At 38.0% G+C, this 19862-nt stretch overlaps 1 protein-coding gene across 4 annotated transcripts in view; it reads left to right on the top strand.

The window, feature by feature from the left end:
* Window positions 1-19862, top strand: part of rpgrip1l (RPGRIP1 like) — a 191837-nt gene that overhangs the window by 9888 nt on the left and 162087 nt on the right. For 3 of the 4 annotated variants that reach the window (XM_039762916.1, XM_039762918.1, XM_039762917.1), the window contains one exon: window positions 8270-8414. In XM_039762916.1, the coding sequence (XP_039618850.1) occupies window positions 8270-8414 (145 nt within the window). Of the gene's footprint in view, window positions 1-8269; window positions 8419-19862 lie in introns of those variants that run through there. The other variant, XM_039762919.1, reaches the window with a different exon arrangement.

The raw sequence follows: 19862 nt of genomic DNA, 5'->3' as shown, positions 1-19862 counted from the left end.
GTTTCAGTCACAGGGCTGAGAACTGAAATTAGTTCACCAGAGCTATGAAAGGACTACTCTAAACACTGTGTTCTGAGCTTCTTTGAGTAACATACAGTTGTGCTTGAAAGTTTGTGAACCCTTTAGAATTTTCAATATTTCTGCATTAATATGATCTAAAACATCATCAGATTTTCACTCAAGTCCTAAAAGTAGATAGAGAAACCAGTTAAACAAATGAGACAAAAATGTTACATTTGATAATTTATTTGAGTGAAATGATCGAATATCACATATTTGTGAGTGGCAAAAGTATGTGAACCTCTAGGATTAGCAGTTAGTTTGAAGGTGAAATTCGAGTCAGGTGTTTTCAATCAATGGGATGACAATCGGGTGTGAGTGGGCACCCTGTGTTATTTAAAGAACAGGGATCTATCAAAGTCTGCTCTTCACAACACATGTTTGTGAAAGTGTATCATGGCACGAACAAAAGAGATTTCTGAGGACCTCAGAAAAAGCGTTGTTGATGCTCATCAGGCTGGAAAAGGTTAAAAAACTATCTCTAAAGAGTTTGGACTCCACCAATCCACAGTCAGACAGATTATGTACAAATGGATGAAATTCAAGACCATTGTTACCCTCCCCAGGAGTGGTCGACCAACAAAGATCACTCCAAGAGCAAGGCGTGTAATAGTCAGCGAGGTCACAAAGGATCCCAGGGTAACTTCTAAGCAACTGAAGGCTTCTCTCACATTGGCTAATGTTCATGTTAATGAGTCTACCATCAGGAGAATACTGAACAACAATGGTGTGGGCAATGGCGGGGTTGCAAGGAGACAGCCACTGCTCTCCAAAAAAAAACATTGCTGCTCGTCTGCAGTTTGCTAAAGATCACATGGACAAACCAGAAGGCTATTGGAAGAATGTTTTGTGGACGGATGAGACCAAAATGGAACTTTTTGGTTTAAATGAAAAGTGTTATGTTTGGAGAAAGGAAAACACTGCATGCCAGCATAAGAACCTTATCCCATCTGTGAAACATGGTGTTGGTAGTATCATGGTTTGGGCCTGTTTTGCTGCATCTGGGCCAGGACGGCTTGCCTTCATTGATGGAACAACAAATTTTGAATTATATCAGAGAATTCTAAAGGAAAATATCAGGACATCTCTTCATGAACTGAATCTCAAGAGAAGGTGGGTCATGCAGCAAGACAACGACCCTAAGCACACAAGTCGTTCTACCAAAGAAGAATAAAGTTAATGTTTTGCAATGGCCAAGTCAAAGTCCTGACCTTAATCCAATCAAATTTTGTGGAAAGACCTGAAGCGAGCAGTTAATGTGAGGAAACCCACCAACATCCCAGAGTTGAAGCTGTTCTGTACGGAGGAATGGGCTAAAATTCCTCCAAGCCGGTGTGCAGTAATGATCAAAAGTTACCGGAAACGTTTAGTTGCAGTTATTGCTGCACAGGGGGGTCACACCAGATACTGAAAGCAAAGGTTCACATACTATTGCCACTCACGAATATGTAATACTAGCAAAATACCTGCGCTTCGCAGCGGAGAAGTAGTGTGTTAAAAAAGTAATGAAAAAGATAAGGAAACATTTTGAAAATAACATAACATGATTGTCAATGTAATTGTTTTGTCACTGTTGTGAGTGATGAGTGTTGCTGTCATATATATATATATATATATATATATATACACATATATACAGTATATATATATACACATATATATATATATATATACACATATATATATATATATACACACACATACATCCACATATATATACATCTACATATACATATATATCTACACATACATATACATACACACATACATACATACATACATAAACATATATATATACATATACATACATGTCTACATATATACACACACACACACACACACATATATACACAGTGGAACCTCGGGTTGCGAGCATAATTCGTTCCAGAAACGTGCTCGCAATCCAAAGCACTCGTATATCAAAGCGAATTTCCCCATAAGAAATAATGGAAACTCAGATGATTCGTTCCACAACCCAAAACTATTCATATAAAAATTATTAATACAAAATGTAAAGTAAAATACATAATACAAATTAACATGCACGTTACCTTTAAAAAGAATCATGGCTGGTGTGAGTTTCTAAACTCATGTGGGATTCCACCCAACGGGACGACACGCGGAAGAGTGTCCCAAAGCAATCGCAGTCTCCCAGCGCTGTAGCAGTTCGCCATATAAGCGCATCCAAAAAGATCGCAGACCTGCTATAAGCGCCTGTCGTCAATGGGTCATACAAGGAACATTATAAAGATCCCGCTACAATAAATAACAGCGCTGTTGCTGTTTCAAGCTGAATAAAGCTGGTGTTAAAGTACTGAGACTCGGCCGTGTTTTGGGGAGCAAGATGGGACTCGCACTTCACAGCGCACACACACACAGTCACAATGCTGTAGTAAACAGTATACGCTCGTATGGATGTTAACTATATGAGTGAGGCACACAGACGGAGAATAGGAGACGATTGCCAGAGAGAGAGACGGGCGAGCGAGATAAGGAGAGAGAGAGAGAGAGAGAGACTAGCTGAGCGAGCAAGCGAGCGAGATAAGGGGAGAGAGAGAGATGCGCTGGGCGAGCGAGATAAGGAGAGAGAGAGAGAAAGACGCGCTGGGCAAGAAAGCGAGCAAGATAAGGAGAGAGAGAGAGAGTGCTGGGCAAGCGAGATAAGGAGAGAGAGAGAGAAGAACCATCAGCTCAGTTGTGATCACATGTGTGTATATATATATGTGTATATATATGTATATATATATGTATATATGTATGTATGTATGTATGTAATATATATATATAGTATGGCTATAAGAGTCCCAACTTTTTTGGAATCCGGTTTGTGTATATATATACAAACTGGATTCCAAAAAAGTTGGGACACTAAACAAATTGTGAATAAAAACTGAATGCAATGATGTGGAGGTGGCAAATGTCAATATTTTATTTGTAATAGAACGTAGATGACAGATCAAACGTTTAATCCGAGTAAATGTATCATTTTAAAGGAAAAATATGTTGATTCAAAATTTCACGGTGTCAACAAATCCCAAAAAAGTTGGGACAAGTAGCAATAAGAGGCTGGAAAAAGTAAATTTGAGCATAACGAAGAGCTGGAAGACCAATTAACACTAATTAGGTCAATTGGCAACATGATTGGGTATAAAAGAGCTTCTCAGAGTGGCAGTGTCTCTCAGAAGCCAAGATGGGTAGAGGATCACCAATTCCCACAATGTAGCGCAGAAAGATAGTGGAGCAATATCAGAAAGGTGTTACCCAGCGAAAAATTGCAAAGACTTTGCATCTATCATCATCAACTGTGCATAACATCATCCAAGATTCAGAGAATCTGGAACAATCTATGTCGCGTAAGGGTCAAGGCCGTAAAACCATACTGAATGCCCGTGATCTCCGGCCCTTAAACGACACTGCACCACAAACAGGAATGCTACTGTAAAGGAAATCACAGAATGGGCTCAGGAATACTTCCAGAAACCATTGTCAGTGAACACAATCCACCGTGCCATCCGCCGTTGCCAGCTGAAACTCTACAGTGCAAAGAAGAAGCCATTTCTAAGCAAGATCCACAAGCTCAGGCGTTGTCACTGGGCCAGGGATCATTTAAAATGGAGTGTGGCAAAATGGAAGACTGTTCTGTGGTCAGGCGAGTCACGATTCAAGTTCTTTTTGGAAATCTGGGGCGCCATGTCATCCGGACCAAAGAGGACAAGGACAACCCAAGTTGTTATCAACGCTCAGTTCAGAAGCCTGCATCTCTGATGGTATGGGGTTGCATGAGTGCGTGTGGCATGGGCAGCTTGCATGTCTGGAAAGGCACCATCAATGCAGAAAAATATATTCAGGTTCTAGAACAACATATGCTCCCATCCAGACGTCATCTCTTTCAGGGAAGACCCTGCATTTTTCAACAAGATAATGCCAGACCACATTCTGCATCAATCACAACATCATGGCTGCGTAGGAGAAGGATCCGGGTACTGAAATGGCCAGTCTGCAGTCCAGATCTTTCACCTATAGAGAACATTTGGCATCATAAAGAGGAAGGTCGACAAAGAAGGCCCAAGACGATTGAACAGTTAGAGGCCTGTATTAGACAAGAATGGGAGAGCATTCCTATTTCTAAACTTGAGAAACTGGTCTCCTCGGTCCCCAGACGTCTGTTGAGTGTTGTAAGAAGAAGGGGAGATGCCACACAGTGGTGAAAATGGCCTTGTCCCAACTTTTTTGGGATTTGAAATTCTGAATCAACATATTTTTCCCTTAAAATGATACATTTTCTCAGTTTAAACTTTTGTTCCGTGATTTATGTTCTATTCTGAATAAAATATTAGAAGTTGGCACCTCCACATCATTGCATTCAGTTTTTATTCACGATTTGTATAGTGTCCCAACTTTTTTGGAATCCGGTTTGTATATATACCCGCGCTTCGCAGCGGAGAAGTAGTGTATTAAAGATGTTATGAAAAAGAAAAGGGAACATTTTAAAAATAGTGTAACATGATTGTCATTGTAATTGTTTTGTGAGTGTTATGAGTGTTGCTGTCATCAAGGATTTGATTATCATTATTTCTTCCAATCAGGTTCGTATTTGTAGGATGTGTTTGTCAATCATTGTAAAGATAACAGGTTTCATTCATCGAATTTGTTTCTTACTGCATCAATAAACAGCTCGTCTTCCTCTTTATCTGAGACGTGACACACTGCATGCACGGGTTTTTTTTACACTGTCTTCCTTTAGTGGGACATTGACTTTTTCCACCGTGTGCTTTGTTTCCGCAGTAGCTGCACTTATGAATATGCTTGTATGTGTCACACGCTTCATATTTTTTTGCTGCCTTCTCAATTGTGTAATTCGTTTTTTGTTCAGCACTCTTTGGAACTGTTGCTTTTTGTCTGTGCACTGCGTCAGTTCACGTGAGCCGCTCGGTGTACATGCATCGAAGGTTCCCAGCTGTGCTGGTGCCATCTCGTGCGATGTCCACGGCTGTATTTAATGTTAGCTAAGACCCGGCACTTAAAAGTTTCTCTCGCAGTTTCGCCGAGTTTGTGCCAAACACCACCCTGACCATCTCATCTTCCTCTGCATAAGCACAGTCCTTCACCCGTGAATATTTAGCGGCAGTGTTTCTATTGGATTGCCGCTGATGGACGGCCTTATATGGGCAGGCACTAAATTATGTGGGAGGCGTAACTCCGCCTCCCACGGCCATCGAGCAGAAGTCTATTATAGTATATGGACGATAAAATAGTTTCCAGTTATGACCATTACGCGTAGAATTTCGAAATGAAACCTGCCCAACTTTTGTAAGTAAGCTGTAAGGAATGAGCCTGCCAAATTTCAGCCTTCTACCTACACGGGACGTTGGAGAATTAGTGATGAGTCAGTGAGTGAGTGAGTCAGTCAGTGAGGGCTTTGCCTTTTATTAGTATAGATTCGATCTTTTTCCTCAATAAATAAATGACCAAGTATAATATTTTTGCCTCATTTGTTTAACTGGTTTCTCTTTATCTACTTTTAGGACTTGAGTGAAAATCAATATTTATGCAGAAATATAGAAAATTCTAAAGGGTTCACAAACTTTCAAGCACAACTGTACATCAGTTAAAATTTAACCAGGAAGTAGATGAGATGATCCTTCTTAGACTGATAAATTATCCTTGTATCTTTGAGTAATTCTTTACAAGTCTGTCAACATCCTTGTTGTTAAGGCTTTGGAACGTGTCCTTGTTGTGTCTCTGTGTGGGACAGTAGATGTTATGAATCGGGAAGCAAATTTTTTTCCACCTTTTAAAGAAAAACTTATTTTTTGGAACAATTATGTTTTTTGAAGGATTTGAACATCAGGGAGTCTTACGTTATAAATGTTTTTATTATAAGTTTCCTCTGGGCTGATTTGGAATTTGGTCATTGTTTTGTTTTACTTGCTGCACTGCCATTTTGTTTTTTTTTTTTGTTTTTTTGTGGGCACTGCCATTTTGAAGCTCTGTTACTACAATGACCTTATGATTTCACCTATATGAAACTTTATAAGCTGGTGCTGCGTGCTATGTGACATTCAAGATTGTGGGTTTTGTCAAATAGACTTTGAAATTTGATTTCAAGTGGGTTACTTATGTTACTGACTTCTGTGCTTCTTTCAACTTCATAATTGCTTATCATTTTGCTTTTGACGACAGTGTTAGTTCTTTTGTTTTTGACATTTTCAGTGTTACTATTTTTCCTTTTTCCAGCCCATGTGGCCTATAAAGTTCAATCTCTCTGGCAGTACACTACAGATTTATTTTTGTATTTAATATTTTTAATGTTTGTGAAGTGAATAGTACATTTAGCTCATTGTCAGAACCAATAGTATTGAGTCTAATCAAACCTGACACTTAACTGTGTTACATAATTGAAGTATTAATAAAGTATCTATCTATCTAAAATGTAGCTTTTTGCTTTGGCAACTACCATTAATAAACACCCAGCAAGAAAAAAATAATCTAAAATATGCTAAACTTCTAGTATTAAAGATCGATGTTACTTTAAATTAAAGCTGTAAAAGGCTACCCTATAATACTATACTTTTGAGTCCAGAAATAGTACATAAATCTAAAGTTGTTTTTTTACATTTGGTGTCTGAAAAATATTGTTTCACTCTACACTGAAAATAGGCCATCCTTTACACAGAAAGAAATAATTAACTGTGGGGAACAGCCCAGACACAGACAGGTAGACATCGTTGATTTAAACCCACACACGTTTATTTACAATAGTTATATTACAAGCGCACACACAACCCAGTGCCGCAGCACCAATCACCCTCAGTCCAGGCCCTTCCAATGCCTCTCTCTCTCCTCAGCTCCGCCTCCATTCCTGTCCTCCCGACTCCAGCCATCAATTGAAGGGAGGTGGCCCCTTTTATGCACACCCAGACATGCTTTATATATATATATACAGTATATTATTTTTGGGGAGCACATGACTTACTGTCAAACAGTTTTGTCTGACTGTACTTGATGCAAGAATAAGATCAAGATGGGGGTTCAAAAGCAATACCTTCTACCTGGTGAGGGTCAGAACATTGTCCCAAGTTAGGAGAATAGAATTTGTTGCCCAGGTAAAGTTGAAGACCAGGAGGATTGGCAGCACACTGTTCCTAAGAGATATGTAGTCATGTTGTCCTTTTAAGCTAGATAGCCAGAAGTATGCTTAAAAGGCACCACTCCTTAAGCCTACCATCTTGCCAGACATTTTGTGAATCCACGGTCATGTTGGAACAGTACCATCCTGCTATTCCTCCATCCAAAGAATGATGTCATTGAACCCCATATATGATTACAGGGCTTAAATGCAGTGACCCCAGGAAGAGGTTTAAAATTCCTATATGCCTAAAGCCTAATTGAGTCTTAGGCCAATAGCAATTCTGGCCAAGGTCTTGAGATAAACCTACACTGAAAAGGCACAATTTTGATATGGTGCATGGTAGCAGCAAACATTTGTCTGGTTTCTTTTTAACATTGTATCTCATTTTTAAATAAAATTAAAGCAGCATTTTTTTTTTTTTACATAAGTGTGTCCTTCAGCATTATTTCAGATGTGGAAAGATACTATGAGATCACTGTTAACAACTTGCATTTATATCTGTGTGTGAGTGTGTGTTTGTCACTGTATGTGTGAACATGTACATGTTCATCCAAGAATAATGCATCATGTTTTAAAACAGTCATTTGCTTTTTTGGTTTGAGGACCCATACCTATTTCAGGGCAGGGATTCAAGCATTTAAAAATTGGGTCAGTTTCTTTTAAAGACATTGAGTAATATAATACTGTACATTTATCAAATACTCTGACATCCATGACTGAGAAGAAAAGTCAAGAGTTTCAAATCCCTCATTAGTATAAAAGTTGCTCGAGATTATCATTTCATGCTCTGATGAGTTTTCCTTTTAACTTGTTTAACTTTATTTTCTTCCTTGAGTTAGTTTCCGGAAACTTTATGATTTATTTCTTTTTTAATCTATAACTAGATTAACTTTCACAAGTGTCAATTTTACTGAATTTCCTGTTTAACATGGTTTTCTTTTCCTACACCATAGTTTAACTTACTTTAATTGATAATTCCTTTTAAAGATTTTACTATTGGTTTTCATTGCTTTTAAATTAGGAGGTAAATTTCAGAATTGTTCTAGAATTAAAATAGTCATGCTACTGCTTTGGCAGAACTTTCCGGAGCCCAGAATACCAGAGAGCGACAGGCGGTGGCTCATGTATCACGTGCTGAACTGGAAGACCGCTACTTGCGTCTACATGATGAAAGCATGCTTCTCAAGCAACATGCTCGTAAGCAGGAAGAGAAAATAAAACGGTAATTCATTTTTAACATCTTTTATTTCTGTGTGTTTAATAGTGAGCTATTTATAATAGTTAATGGTTAATTATATAGTACTTGTAAAAAAAAATTACCTCAGAATGTATCAATTATATTCATGATAATTTTTGGTAAGGTAAAAAAAGTAATACAAATACACATTTGTTGTGTGAATGCAATTTGCATTGAATCTTAATAGAAATAAACAAGTACAGTAAGTAAAAGGAAGAACAGAGTGGAGAACTGTCCACTCAAATTGAGACAAAAACATAGACTAAAAGTTAGTATTTGACTAACAGAAAGTATTCTGTTCATGCCTAACTTAAGGTGAAACTGTATTAAAATATGAAGTTTCTTCATTGGGGTACTGTGCAAGTAATATTTAAATCATTAATACATTTAACCAAAAGTCATTTTTTAGTTATATCAAGACCATGGCCATCATCATCATATAATCATACTTCATTGTATTTTTATAGAGGAGTCAAGTTCTAACAATAGGCCAGTTTCGATAACCCAACTGAAATGAAATGTGATCATTTTGCTCGGACCCCACAATTATATCACACTGTATAGACCACAAACACTTATTTTCTTACACTTAAAGGCCTAAAGCAGTGTTTACTCTGCTATCTGTAAAACAATAATTACAGTTAAAAACTTCTCTGTGCTGGGTGATTTGATGATTTGATATCAGCTTGACATAATAGTGATTTCATTACAGTCGATTCCGGTTAATTGGACCACCGGTTAAACTGACCAGCCGCCTATTCGGACCAAATCCTAAAGAAATGAAACAGATTATATTACATAAGCCTAATATTGTTCACTTATTTGGACCAAAATTCCGTTTAATTGGACCAAAGAACGTGACAGAGAATAAGAACAAGTCACAAGTCGCCCGCGGAAAGTGGATGTAAAGCGGGTCAGCGACATCGGGAGGATCCCAGGACTCCCCAGGAGAATTTACGCTTTTATCAAAGGTAAGAAAGTCGAAAAATTTGTACCAAGTGCAAACCAGTGGGGGTGAACATGCCTGCCGTTTTTTTCCTAAAACGGACCGCCCAGTAGCCGGCGACATGAAGTCGAGCATAAACAAGTGCATTGCATAAACAGAATGTGTCAGATCACACTAGACAAGTTCTTCAAACCTTGACTGAAATTTGGTAATGTAACCTTTTTTATTGTGCTTCACATGCTGAGTGTCGTGTAGATCATTTCAAAGAATTTGTAGATTTCTTTTTAAATAAACAAAGTTGTAAGCAACCGTACATGTACGTAGTTCTTGTTTGTACATTCGCCATACGCGTGTGCAGCACAATAAAAATCATGACATTTTAATATGTTACTTATAGCACGTCCCGTCTTGGTTGCACATGTATAGGGCATGTTCGTGTAATTGGACCAGCCAGTTATTAGGAACAAAATGATTGCATTCCGATGTGGTCCGATTAACAGGAATTAACACTTTAGGAAGTGAAGACCATATGGACACAACTTAGCTTCATGGTGCATGCAGAGTGGAAAGTATAAAAAGATAAACGTTACAAATTCTTCTACAATCAATATATACAATGTAGCAGTTTTTTATGTAAAAAGTGTTTAAATGATTTTCCCTCTAGTTAGTCTCTGTGTTTATTATTTTTATCTGTGATTCTGTTTGTGAAAAAACAGCTTTGGAAAGATAGATGAAATAATAGCAGGACATATGGACAAACTGGGAGTTGGTGTGTGTGTGTTTGTGTATGTGGGTGTGTATGTTGTAACCACAAGGGGGCACCACTTAGCCCCAGACCTCAGACACCGTATCACACAATACAATTCCGGGATCATATAATAGATTTTTTTACCAACACTTTCCCACACAAACAGCAGCCAAAATAAAAGTTTTTCTTTCTACTTCCACCTCCATTTAAGTGTTGCCCTCTGCCTCCTGACTTTCTGTGATGAGGCTGTGGGCTTCTTTTTAACTAGACCTGGAACCGGTGACCTGCAAAGGTCATCCCAAGCACTTACGGGTTTACTTGGAAACAGGTGCAGTACTCACCTAAGAGCATCCTGTGGAGGTACCTAAGGACACAGACAGGGCTGCGTTTCCAGACTCCAGTTCTCATGCCACTGAACTAGGTTCAGCCCTAAGCAAAACAACCACCTGCTGTGTGGGGGGAATGAAGTGCTCCCAGCATGTATGTCCATTCACTCCATTTATTAAGCCTCCATTGCCAGTTAAGAAATCATCCTCCATCCTGGCTTAGGCTACTTTGGGCAAGGAAGATCTGGATGAGGATGAGCACTGCCAGAGCCCTACAAATTGACCTCTAGCTGGCCACTGGTGTGAATGGCTCAGACCAAACAATCAGAATCCAACTTCATGAAGGTGGCCTGAGGGCCTGATGTCCTCTAGAGGCTCCCTATGCTCACTGCCCAGCACCATGGAGCTCGATTGGCAAATGTCATAGAATACCAGAATTGGCAGGTCCACCACTAGTTCCCTGTGTGTTTCACAGATGAGAGCAGGTTCACGCTGAGCACATGTGACAGATGTGAAAGGGTCTGGATAAGCCATGGAGAACTTTATGCTGCCTGTAACATCATTCAGCTTGACTGGTTTGGTGGTGGGTCATTGATGGTCTGGGGAGGCATATCCATGTAGGGACGCACAGACCTCTACAGACTAGACAATGTAACCTTCACTACCATTAGGTATCGGATGAAATCCTTGGACCCATTGTCAAACCCTATGCTGGAGCAATGGGTCCTGAGTTCCTTCTGGCGCACAACAATGCCCAGCCTCATGTGGCGAGAGTATGCAGGCAGTTTTTGGAAGATAAATGACCATTGACTGGCCCCCACGCTTGCCTGACCTAAATCCAATAGAACACCTCTGGGACATTATGTTTCGATCTATCTGATGCTGCCAGGTTGCACCTCAGGCTGTCCAGGAGCTCAGTTTTGCCCTGTTTCAAATCTGGAAGGAGATCCCACCACGACAACATCCATCATCTCATTATGATCACGCCCCGACGTTGTCAGGCATCCATACAAGCACATGGGGGCCATACAAACTACTGAGTACAATTTTGAGTTGCTGCAATGAAATTTCGGGGCCAGTGGACTAGCCTACTACCACATTATTTTTTCACGTTGATCTTTGAATTCAGCCCTCTGTAGGTTGATAATTTTAATTTCTATCAAACAATGTGGCATCCTTTCATTCCTAACACATTACGCAGTCCATATCAGTAAAGATATCCAGCAGGATTTTTTTTTTCCCATTAAGATCTGATGTGTTTTCAAAATGTTCCTTTAATTTTTTTGAGCAGTTTATACAGTAGTGTGAAAAACTATTTGCCCCCTTCCTGATTTCAAATTCAAAAAATGCAGTTTTTAAATGATGGTTTTTTGGTCACAAAGGACCCGAGGACAACGTCTAAAGAACTGCAGGCCTCACTTGCCTCAATTAAGCTCAGTGTTCACGACTCCACCATAAGAAAGATACTGGGCAAAAACGGCCTGCATAGCAGATTTCCAGGACGCAAACCACTGTTAAGCAAAAAGAACATTAGGGCTTGTCTCAATTTTGCTAAGATACATCTCAATGATTGCCAAGACTTTTGGGAAAATACCTTGTGGACTGATGAGACAAAAGTTGAACTTTTTGGAAGGCAAATGTCCCGTTACATCTGGCGTAAAAGGAACACAGCATTTCAGAAAAAGAACATCATACCAACAGTAAAATATGGTGGTGGTAGTGTGATGATCTGGGGTTGTTTTGTTGCTTCAGGACCTGGAAGGCTTGCTGTGATAGATGGAACCATGAATTCTACTGTCTACCAAAAAATCCTGAAGGAGAATGTCTGGCCATCTGTTTGTCAACTCAAGCTGAAGTGATCTTGGGTGCTGCAACAGGACAATGACCAAAAACACACCAGCAAATCCACCTCTGAATGGCTGAAGAAAAACAAAATGAAGACTTTGGAGTGGCCTAGTCAAAGTGGGCCAAAATTCCTCAAGAGTGCTGTAAAAGACTCATTGCAAGTTATCGCAAATGCTTGATTGCAGTTATTGCTGCTAAGGGTGGCCCAACCAGTTATTAGGTTCAGGGGCCATTACTTTTCACACAGGGCCATGTAGGTTTGGATTTTTTCTCCCTAAATAATAAAACCATCATTTAAAACTGCATTTTGTGTTTACTTGTGTTATATTTGACTAATGGTTAAATGTGTTTGATGATCAGAAACATTTTGTGTGACAAACATGCAAAAGAATAAGAAATCAGGAAGGGGGCAAATAGTTTTTCACACCACTGTATATATATATATTATATACAGTAGGACCACGGTTCACGACCATAATTCGTTCCAAAACTCTGGTCGTAAACCGATTTGCTCGTGAACCGAAGCAACTTCCCCTATAGGTCTGTATGTAAATACAATTAATCCGTTCCAGACTATACGAACTGTATGTAAATATATATATTTTTTACATTTTTAAGCACAAATATAGTTAATTAAACCATAGAATGCACAGCATAATAGTAAACTAAATGTAAAAACATTGAATAACACTAAGAAAACCTTGAACAACAGAGAAAACTAACACTGCAATAGTTTGCGCTATAGCGCTACCAACCACTGGCTAAAAGCACTTTTTAAATGAGTTTTAAGCACAGGAAAAAAAATTAACATTTGAAAAAATCCGTAATTTAATAAACCACCAAGAAAAATAACATTGCAACAATGCACGCTACGAACAGATCGCTGGAAACAGAAGTGAAAACAAAATCAAGCCCAGTTCATTCTTTAACTGCCTTCTTACCTTGATGCGTCCAGCTCTCTCTCGCGCTGCCTGTGTGTCTGCATCTCGGGCTACCTCTGTGTGTGTGTGTGTGTGTGTGTGTGTGTGTGTGTGCCTCTCTCGCACTGCCTGAGTGTGTGCATGCCTCTCTGTGCTGCCTCTGTGTGTGCGCGCGCCTCTCTTACACTCCTTGCGCTGCCTGTGTGTCGCGCTCTCTCGCTCTCTCTCTTGCTCTCTCTCTCTCTTGCTCGCTGCACAGGAAATGCACAGGGAGAGACTGAACATGTACAAACCGAAAGGGAAACTGGCTTGTTCGTATACCGAGTATGTGGTCGTTAACCAAGGCAAAAGTTTGGCGAACTTTTTTGGCGTAAACCGAGTTGTACGTGTACCGGGACGTTCGTGAACCGAGGTTCCACTGTGTGTGTATATATATATATATATATATATATATATATATATATATATATATATATATATATATATATATATATATATATATATATATATATATATATATATATATATATATATTGTGACAGGGGGCTGTCGCTCCCTTGAACCCCTGTCCATGACTCCAAACACCAGGTAAAAGTCCACACGATGACTTTATTAAATCGCCACAGTGCACAAAGCACCCTCTCCTCCACTATACTCAGAAATCAACAATAATAAATACAATAAACAATCCTCCAACTCCCATACGCATTGCCACCCTTCCACCCAGCTCCGCTTGTTGTCTGGGAGCTCCCATAGTCCTTTTATTCTCCCTGAACCCGGAAGTGTTCCCAATCCCCAGTCCATGTGATTCAATATCACTTCCAGGTCAGGTACAAGTCCTTCTTCTTCACCCCGGAAGCATGTCGCTCTTCCTTTGACGCAGTTCCGGGTTATAGGGCACAAAGAAGTCTTCAGTCCTCCCTTTAGCTCCCTCTTGCGGCCCCTGTGGTACCCAGCAGGGCTGAGGATAAAAACTACAAAGTCCATGACTCCCTGGTGGTCTTCAGGGCACCTCCATACTGCAGGGAGGACTCCATCTGGCGGCCAAATACCACTATATATATGTATATATAAAAAAATAGCACCAGTCAGTCAGAAAGAGCAACACTGAAATCGTACTGTAAATTGGACAGCGAGGAAATAGCACCACAAATACGGAAAGCCAGTGACAAAAAGTAGCACTGAAGGGGTGCTTTGTTTGTAACTATATGTACTGTATGTGTGTGTGTGTGTGTTTGTATGTACATAATTATATATAACTTAATACAGCCAGTTGTTTTAAATGTATATAATAAAACAACAAAAAAGATGATGGGTTTGAATTTCCACATTGTTGTGAAGGTATGTTAGTCAGTGACTTAATTACAGTTTTTGCTAGTACTATTTTTCAGTCAATGATCCATTAGTTTTTACTTTGTCTTATTAGTTTCATGTTCATTGTATCTCTTCTTCCTTCAGAGAGGTGGAGCCTCCCAATTCTTGTTCATCATCTACTGTGTCTAGACCCCATATGTTGTCATTATAACAGTCAAATTTTGCTAAGGCCTGATTTAGCTCAGCCCAGCCAACTGCTTTTTTCTCTCTCTGCTTTGAAACATTTCCAGCTCCAGGTGCTTTTTTGCCTTTCATCTTTGGCCAGAATAATTAGCACAGCTAAAGCACTACTGAATTGTGTGGAAATGTAATTCAATTCATTGCTTTTGAATTTTATTTTTTTTTAAATAAGTACATTTGTTTAATACACTACATGGTAAGCAGTCCTTCAATCTTTAATCCTGGCCCCAGTGTTACTGTCAGTAATTGTAACAATTAGATTCAACATTGCTGTTCTTTCTGTCCCATTTCCTTGTTGAATCTTTGCCATTTGTATGTAAATTAGATCAGTGCCCAGCTTACTTTGACAGCTAAATATAAAAGATGTAATTAATACAGAGGTGTTTTTTTCTGTTTCCTATGCGTTGATTAATTATCTGTAGCGTAACCTGCGCCATCCAAAATAAAAAAACTGCTGAGCAAACTGATATTAGCATATGTTTCAACCCCAAACCCAAACCCAAACCCCCAAACTTCTGTCTTAGGAGAGTTTACCTACCAGCCATAACTAATGCAAAGTAAAGAGTTTTAAGTAACATTCTGTAGGGCTAAGTATTTTATTGAGATATAAAATGTTACTAAAAATGTTAATTGTTCAGTTATTCAAAGGCATGCATGTTAGGTGCATTGATGATGCTAAATTGGCCCTTGTGTGTCTGTTTGGTGTGTGTGTGTGTGTGTGTGTGTGTGCGTGCGTGTGTGTGTGTGTGTGTGTGTGTGTGTGTGTGTGTTTCCTCTGTGATGGACTTGCATTCTGTCCAGAATCCCTGTCTTGCACCCTATGGCAACTGGGGTAGACTCCAACCCTCACCACAACTCTGGTCTGGATTAAGCTGGTTAGAAAATGAGATGACAAAAGTTATATACTGTACATGTATTCAGTTATAAATGAAGTCTTTTGTTTTCATGATTAGCTTATACTGCTATGGACATTTGTTAAAGTGAAGTTTTACTTTTTGTGATTCTAAATGTCCAGTTATACATTGTAGTTAACATATAATATCGGAAACTATTCTCTATTTCTCAATTATTTTTCTACATCTTATTAAAGAAAAGATATACAGTTACTGTAATATGCTTGCGCTCATGTTTATCCACTAATTACAAAGTTGACTTTTGTTTGTCAGTCCTATTGTTTTATGAAATTAGTTTAAATTAACATTCAGTTATTCATTTTTCAAACTTACTTCATCAGTGAATGAGATGTATTCTGTGAAAACCCATTTAGGTCCAGAAAGAGAATGCAGACTTCACGTTACAGCTCTGAGACAGCAATGCCACTATACTGCCCTGACAAAGTATACATTTTTGTAGATTTTATTCTCTTATTAAATCTGCTATAGCTTTCTTCATCATCTCCTGGTTCTTGACTGTTTGTATACTTTTTTTCTCAAGTTCTTCTCTGATCTTTATCAGATCTTTTTACACCTGCCTGAGCATTTTCTTTTACTACCCTCTTATGTCTTCATACATTCTGGTTCTTCAGCTCTCTCAATATATAATTTTATTGTTCTGCATTCTTTGAATAAATGAAGAAGGTACATCTAGGCTGATGAGTAGTATTAATATTTATCTGCTTTTCTGTTAATACATTTTACAATCTTAATACATCTAACAAAAAAATCACAGTTTTTACAAAAAAAAAAAACCTAAAAATGACAACAGCTCTCACTGCAAAACATCCAGAATAAAACAGGCAGGAAAGCAAGCTTAAAGGTGGCATTAACTAAAACAGTTATTACAGGCTAAAAAATAGATTCACTTAACTTTATGAACACAAAACCAAGAATATGACAGTACAAGTTTAAAAAAAAAATGTTCTTCCCGCATTCCATATAATTAAATCTTGATTTCTCAGTTTAGATATACTGTACTGTATATAATGCACATTGTTATTGCAATACAATTATCCCCATTGAGAGCATTGCACATGCAACAAAAATAAATTAATAATTCACATGTGTACAGCTTGCCAAGAAATCTCAGTTCAATATATAAAACAGATTCTTCCATCATATCTTTGAAGCAGAATCTCCTCTCTTTTTGGACCATTCAACTTTAGAATTTTTTAAGTTTAAACTAGATTATTGCAACTATACTCAGGTTAATACTGTTCACTGTGGATATTCATGTAATGTCACAGTTACAGTCAATTTTACAGCACTTTTCCACTTAACACCTGATGAGTAACACATTAACTTGTCACCACCACAGAACATAAATACCTTAAAATACACAATGTACAGTGCATCCCAATTAGACTTGAAATTCAAAGTACACTAATTAATATATGTTCCAAAAATACTGGGAAGATTCATATTATAAAGTAAGAGTTTGAGTTTAAATTCAGAATCCAAAATAGAAAAAAAAATGACAGAAGCCATACATTCATCTTTGCTCCAGTGTATAATATGGAAATCACTAGGCATTGGAAGGACATGGATTACAGTCTTACACCTCCGTTTTGAGACAATTTCAGTTTTTACAGTTATAATGACATAGAAAACAATTTGTTGTTTCTACAGGCATCTCTTTATTAGTGTCTGAAAGAAACATGTATGCATTCAGATAACCATATGAAATAAACGTAAAGTTGACTGACTCACTAATCAATAAATACACTATTTCCTGTTTAGCTAAAAAGCTCAAATTTGGCAGGATCATAAATCTAGGACAGAAGGTATCCAGTAAGACAGAACATTTATATAGATAAGTACCCCCAATATCTCAAAAAGGTCTTGGCAGTTTTGATTCAAGTTTAGAGATGTAAAAAAATGAAAATGTGCCAACATGTATTTTTTTTATTTTTTGATAGTTGTTTTTAATGATGCTCTAGCAAGTGGTGCATTCTAATATGCTGTGTCACCCATTTTGCCACAGCAATCACATGAAGAAATGGGTGGTGTCAGATAATACAACTGAAGGCCATCTGCTTAAGTGAAGTGAAATGAGAAAAGTTCATTGAAGTTCAAAGAACACACTTTTAGCTTGGCAGGCCTTGTTGCTGTGAGCATAGTCAATTTCACATAAGTGATGCAGTAAGAAAGGTATGTAATATACATTACCTCCACCCTATCCCACCGCCTTCATCTTATCTGCAGCCTTGTGCGAAAGCTGAACAGATGACTACAGTTCCCATCTGCCTCTGTGCTGCTCCAGACGATTTTCATCAGTGCTCACAAAGTTCAGATAAGAGCATCAATAAAAGCAATATGCCATTAAAGGTAGCAAGTGTCTGACTGGATTATAGCATTTATCTTAGAGCACTTTTTCTGAACCGTTGACCTTGGGACTCAGTTTTACCTTTTAAATTTCCTTGATGACACATAGACGGCATTTGAAGATAGGTAGATAAGAAAGAGAGAGAGGAAGAAAGAAGAAATTTTGAGTTGATGAACAGTTTGCTGAATGTTCACGCATAGCTCTCTACAGCTCTCCCAGTGTCTCTCAGTGAGTTCCTTCACTACCATCATTTTGTATGTCCTCATGCAAAATCCTCATTAAAGACATGTTGGAAATGCCTAAGGCAGAAGCCACCCTCTGAAGAATTGTTTTCCTGATTTGGTACATCACCGTTAGGAGGAATGCTGAAATGCGTTCGGAAGGCACGTTGCAAAATGATGATGTATTCATTGTTTTTGAAGAACACTTAGACAGTGAAAGCACGGTGTGCACCGGACAAAGGCATGTTGCCCAATAGAAACTACAAGGGATTGCCGATCAAAGGAACCCAACCCACTCAACTGCCTATATCATATAAGACCATTGTGAGTTTATTTCACCCTGTTTGTGCAGGATCTATGCAAGAGCTTCTCTAACATGTGTTAACAAAACCACAATGTCTTATCAACATGAGAAGACAAACATAAAAACCATTGTCATTCTAAATACAGTGGAGCTACATATTGATCTTTGCTGTTTCCAAATGTGACCTACCACAAATTCCCCTCAGGTTACCTTTTACTCCTTTTGATTTATCCTCAGACACAAATGACAAGGAAGTGCACTGCATGCTGACCTTTTATCCTGTTGAATAATGTCAACAATGCGCAGCTCTAAGTATCATTACTTCACAACATCATAGCAATTATTGGTCAAGATGGTGCTGGAAAAAGATGCAGAAAATATAAAACCATTTGAAAATGATGTATACTGTAAAACTCATGCAAAAAATTGAGTTTTGCACCCCCAAAAATTTCTGTCCAAATATATAATTTAATAATCTGAGCTCAAACAGATAAGTCATTCATTTAAAACTAACATAAATCATAACACTCAAGGATTACATTCTTTTCCGAAAGCCATCCACTACTGGATAATGTGGTAAGTAATACACTAAAATTAATGACCCACCAGTGAACATTTGATGTCTCATGCCAACTTTAAATTCCATTTTTGTCTCTGATTACCGCTTGTATTTCTTTTTGAAGCATTTTTTTCAAATGATTTTACCTTCTTCATCATTAATGGAAAGAGGGAGATTATGTTTACCGTGGAACATAAACAGTAAGTTTAATTAAAGTCATTGATGGTGTAATGTCGTTTTACCTTTGAAGACTCTTGTAAACATTTTTTTCCACATAGTTTTCAACTACATGTCACTCAGTATCTCTTGATTTATAAAATATAGTTTTTATTTTGCTCATCATCTTCAGATTAAATAATAATTTTTCATTTTAAAACATGTTTAGTTTTATTTTCAAGACAGCATAGTAGTAATTAATCTTTATCCTCAGTATATAACAGGGACTTCTGAAACTTAAGATGAAGCAGTAATAAGTAAGTTATGAAGTTGTATTTTTTTTAAGCCTACATAATCTTTTACTAAAAAATATATACACAAATTAGTGTGGCTTTTTTATTCTGGTAAATTTAAGTACTGGATAATGAAAAAAACCTCTTTGATGTATCTTTGATAATTATTAACAATACTTTTCTTTTTAGAGTGTTATATTAGCAAGAGAGGGAAATAAGGCCACCTACACTCTTCTAGAATGGTATCAAGCTAAAATGTGGTTTGAGAAAATAAAGGCAGAGAAAATGAGAGTAGGCTGG

This window comes from Polypterus senegalus, chromosome 9 (genome assembly GCF_016835505.1).
Source record: "Polypterus senegalus isolate Bchr_013 chromosome 9, ASM1683550v1, whole genome shotgun sequence".
NCBI lineage: Eukaryota > Metazoa > Chordata > Cladistia > Polypteriformes > Polypteridae > Polypterus > Polypterus senegalus.
This window is presented reverse-complemented; position numbering and strand designations above follow the sequence as displayed.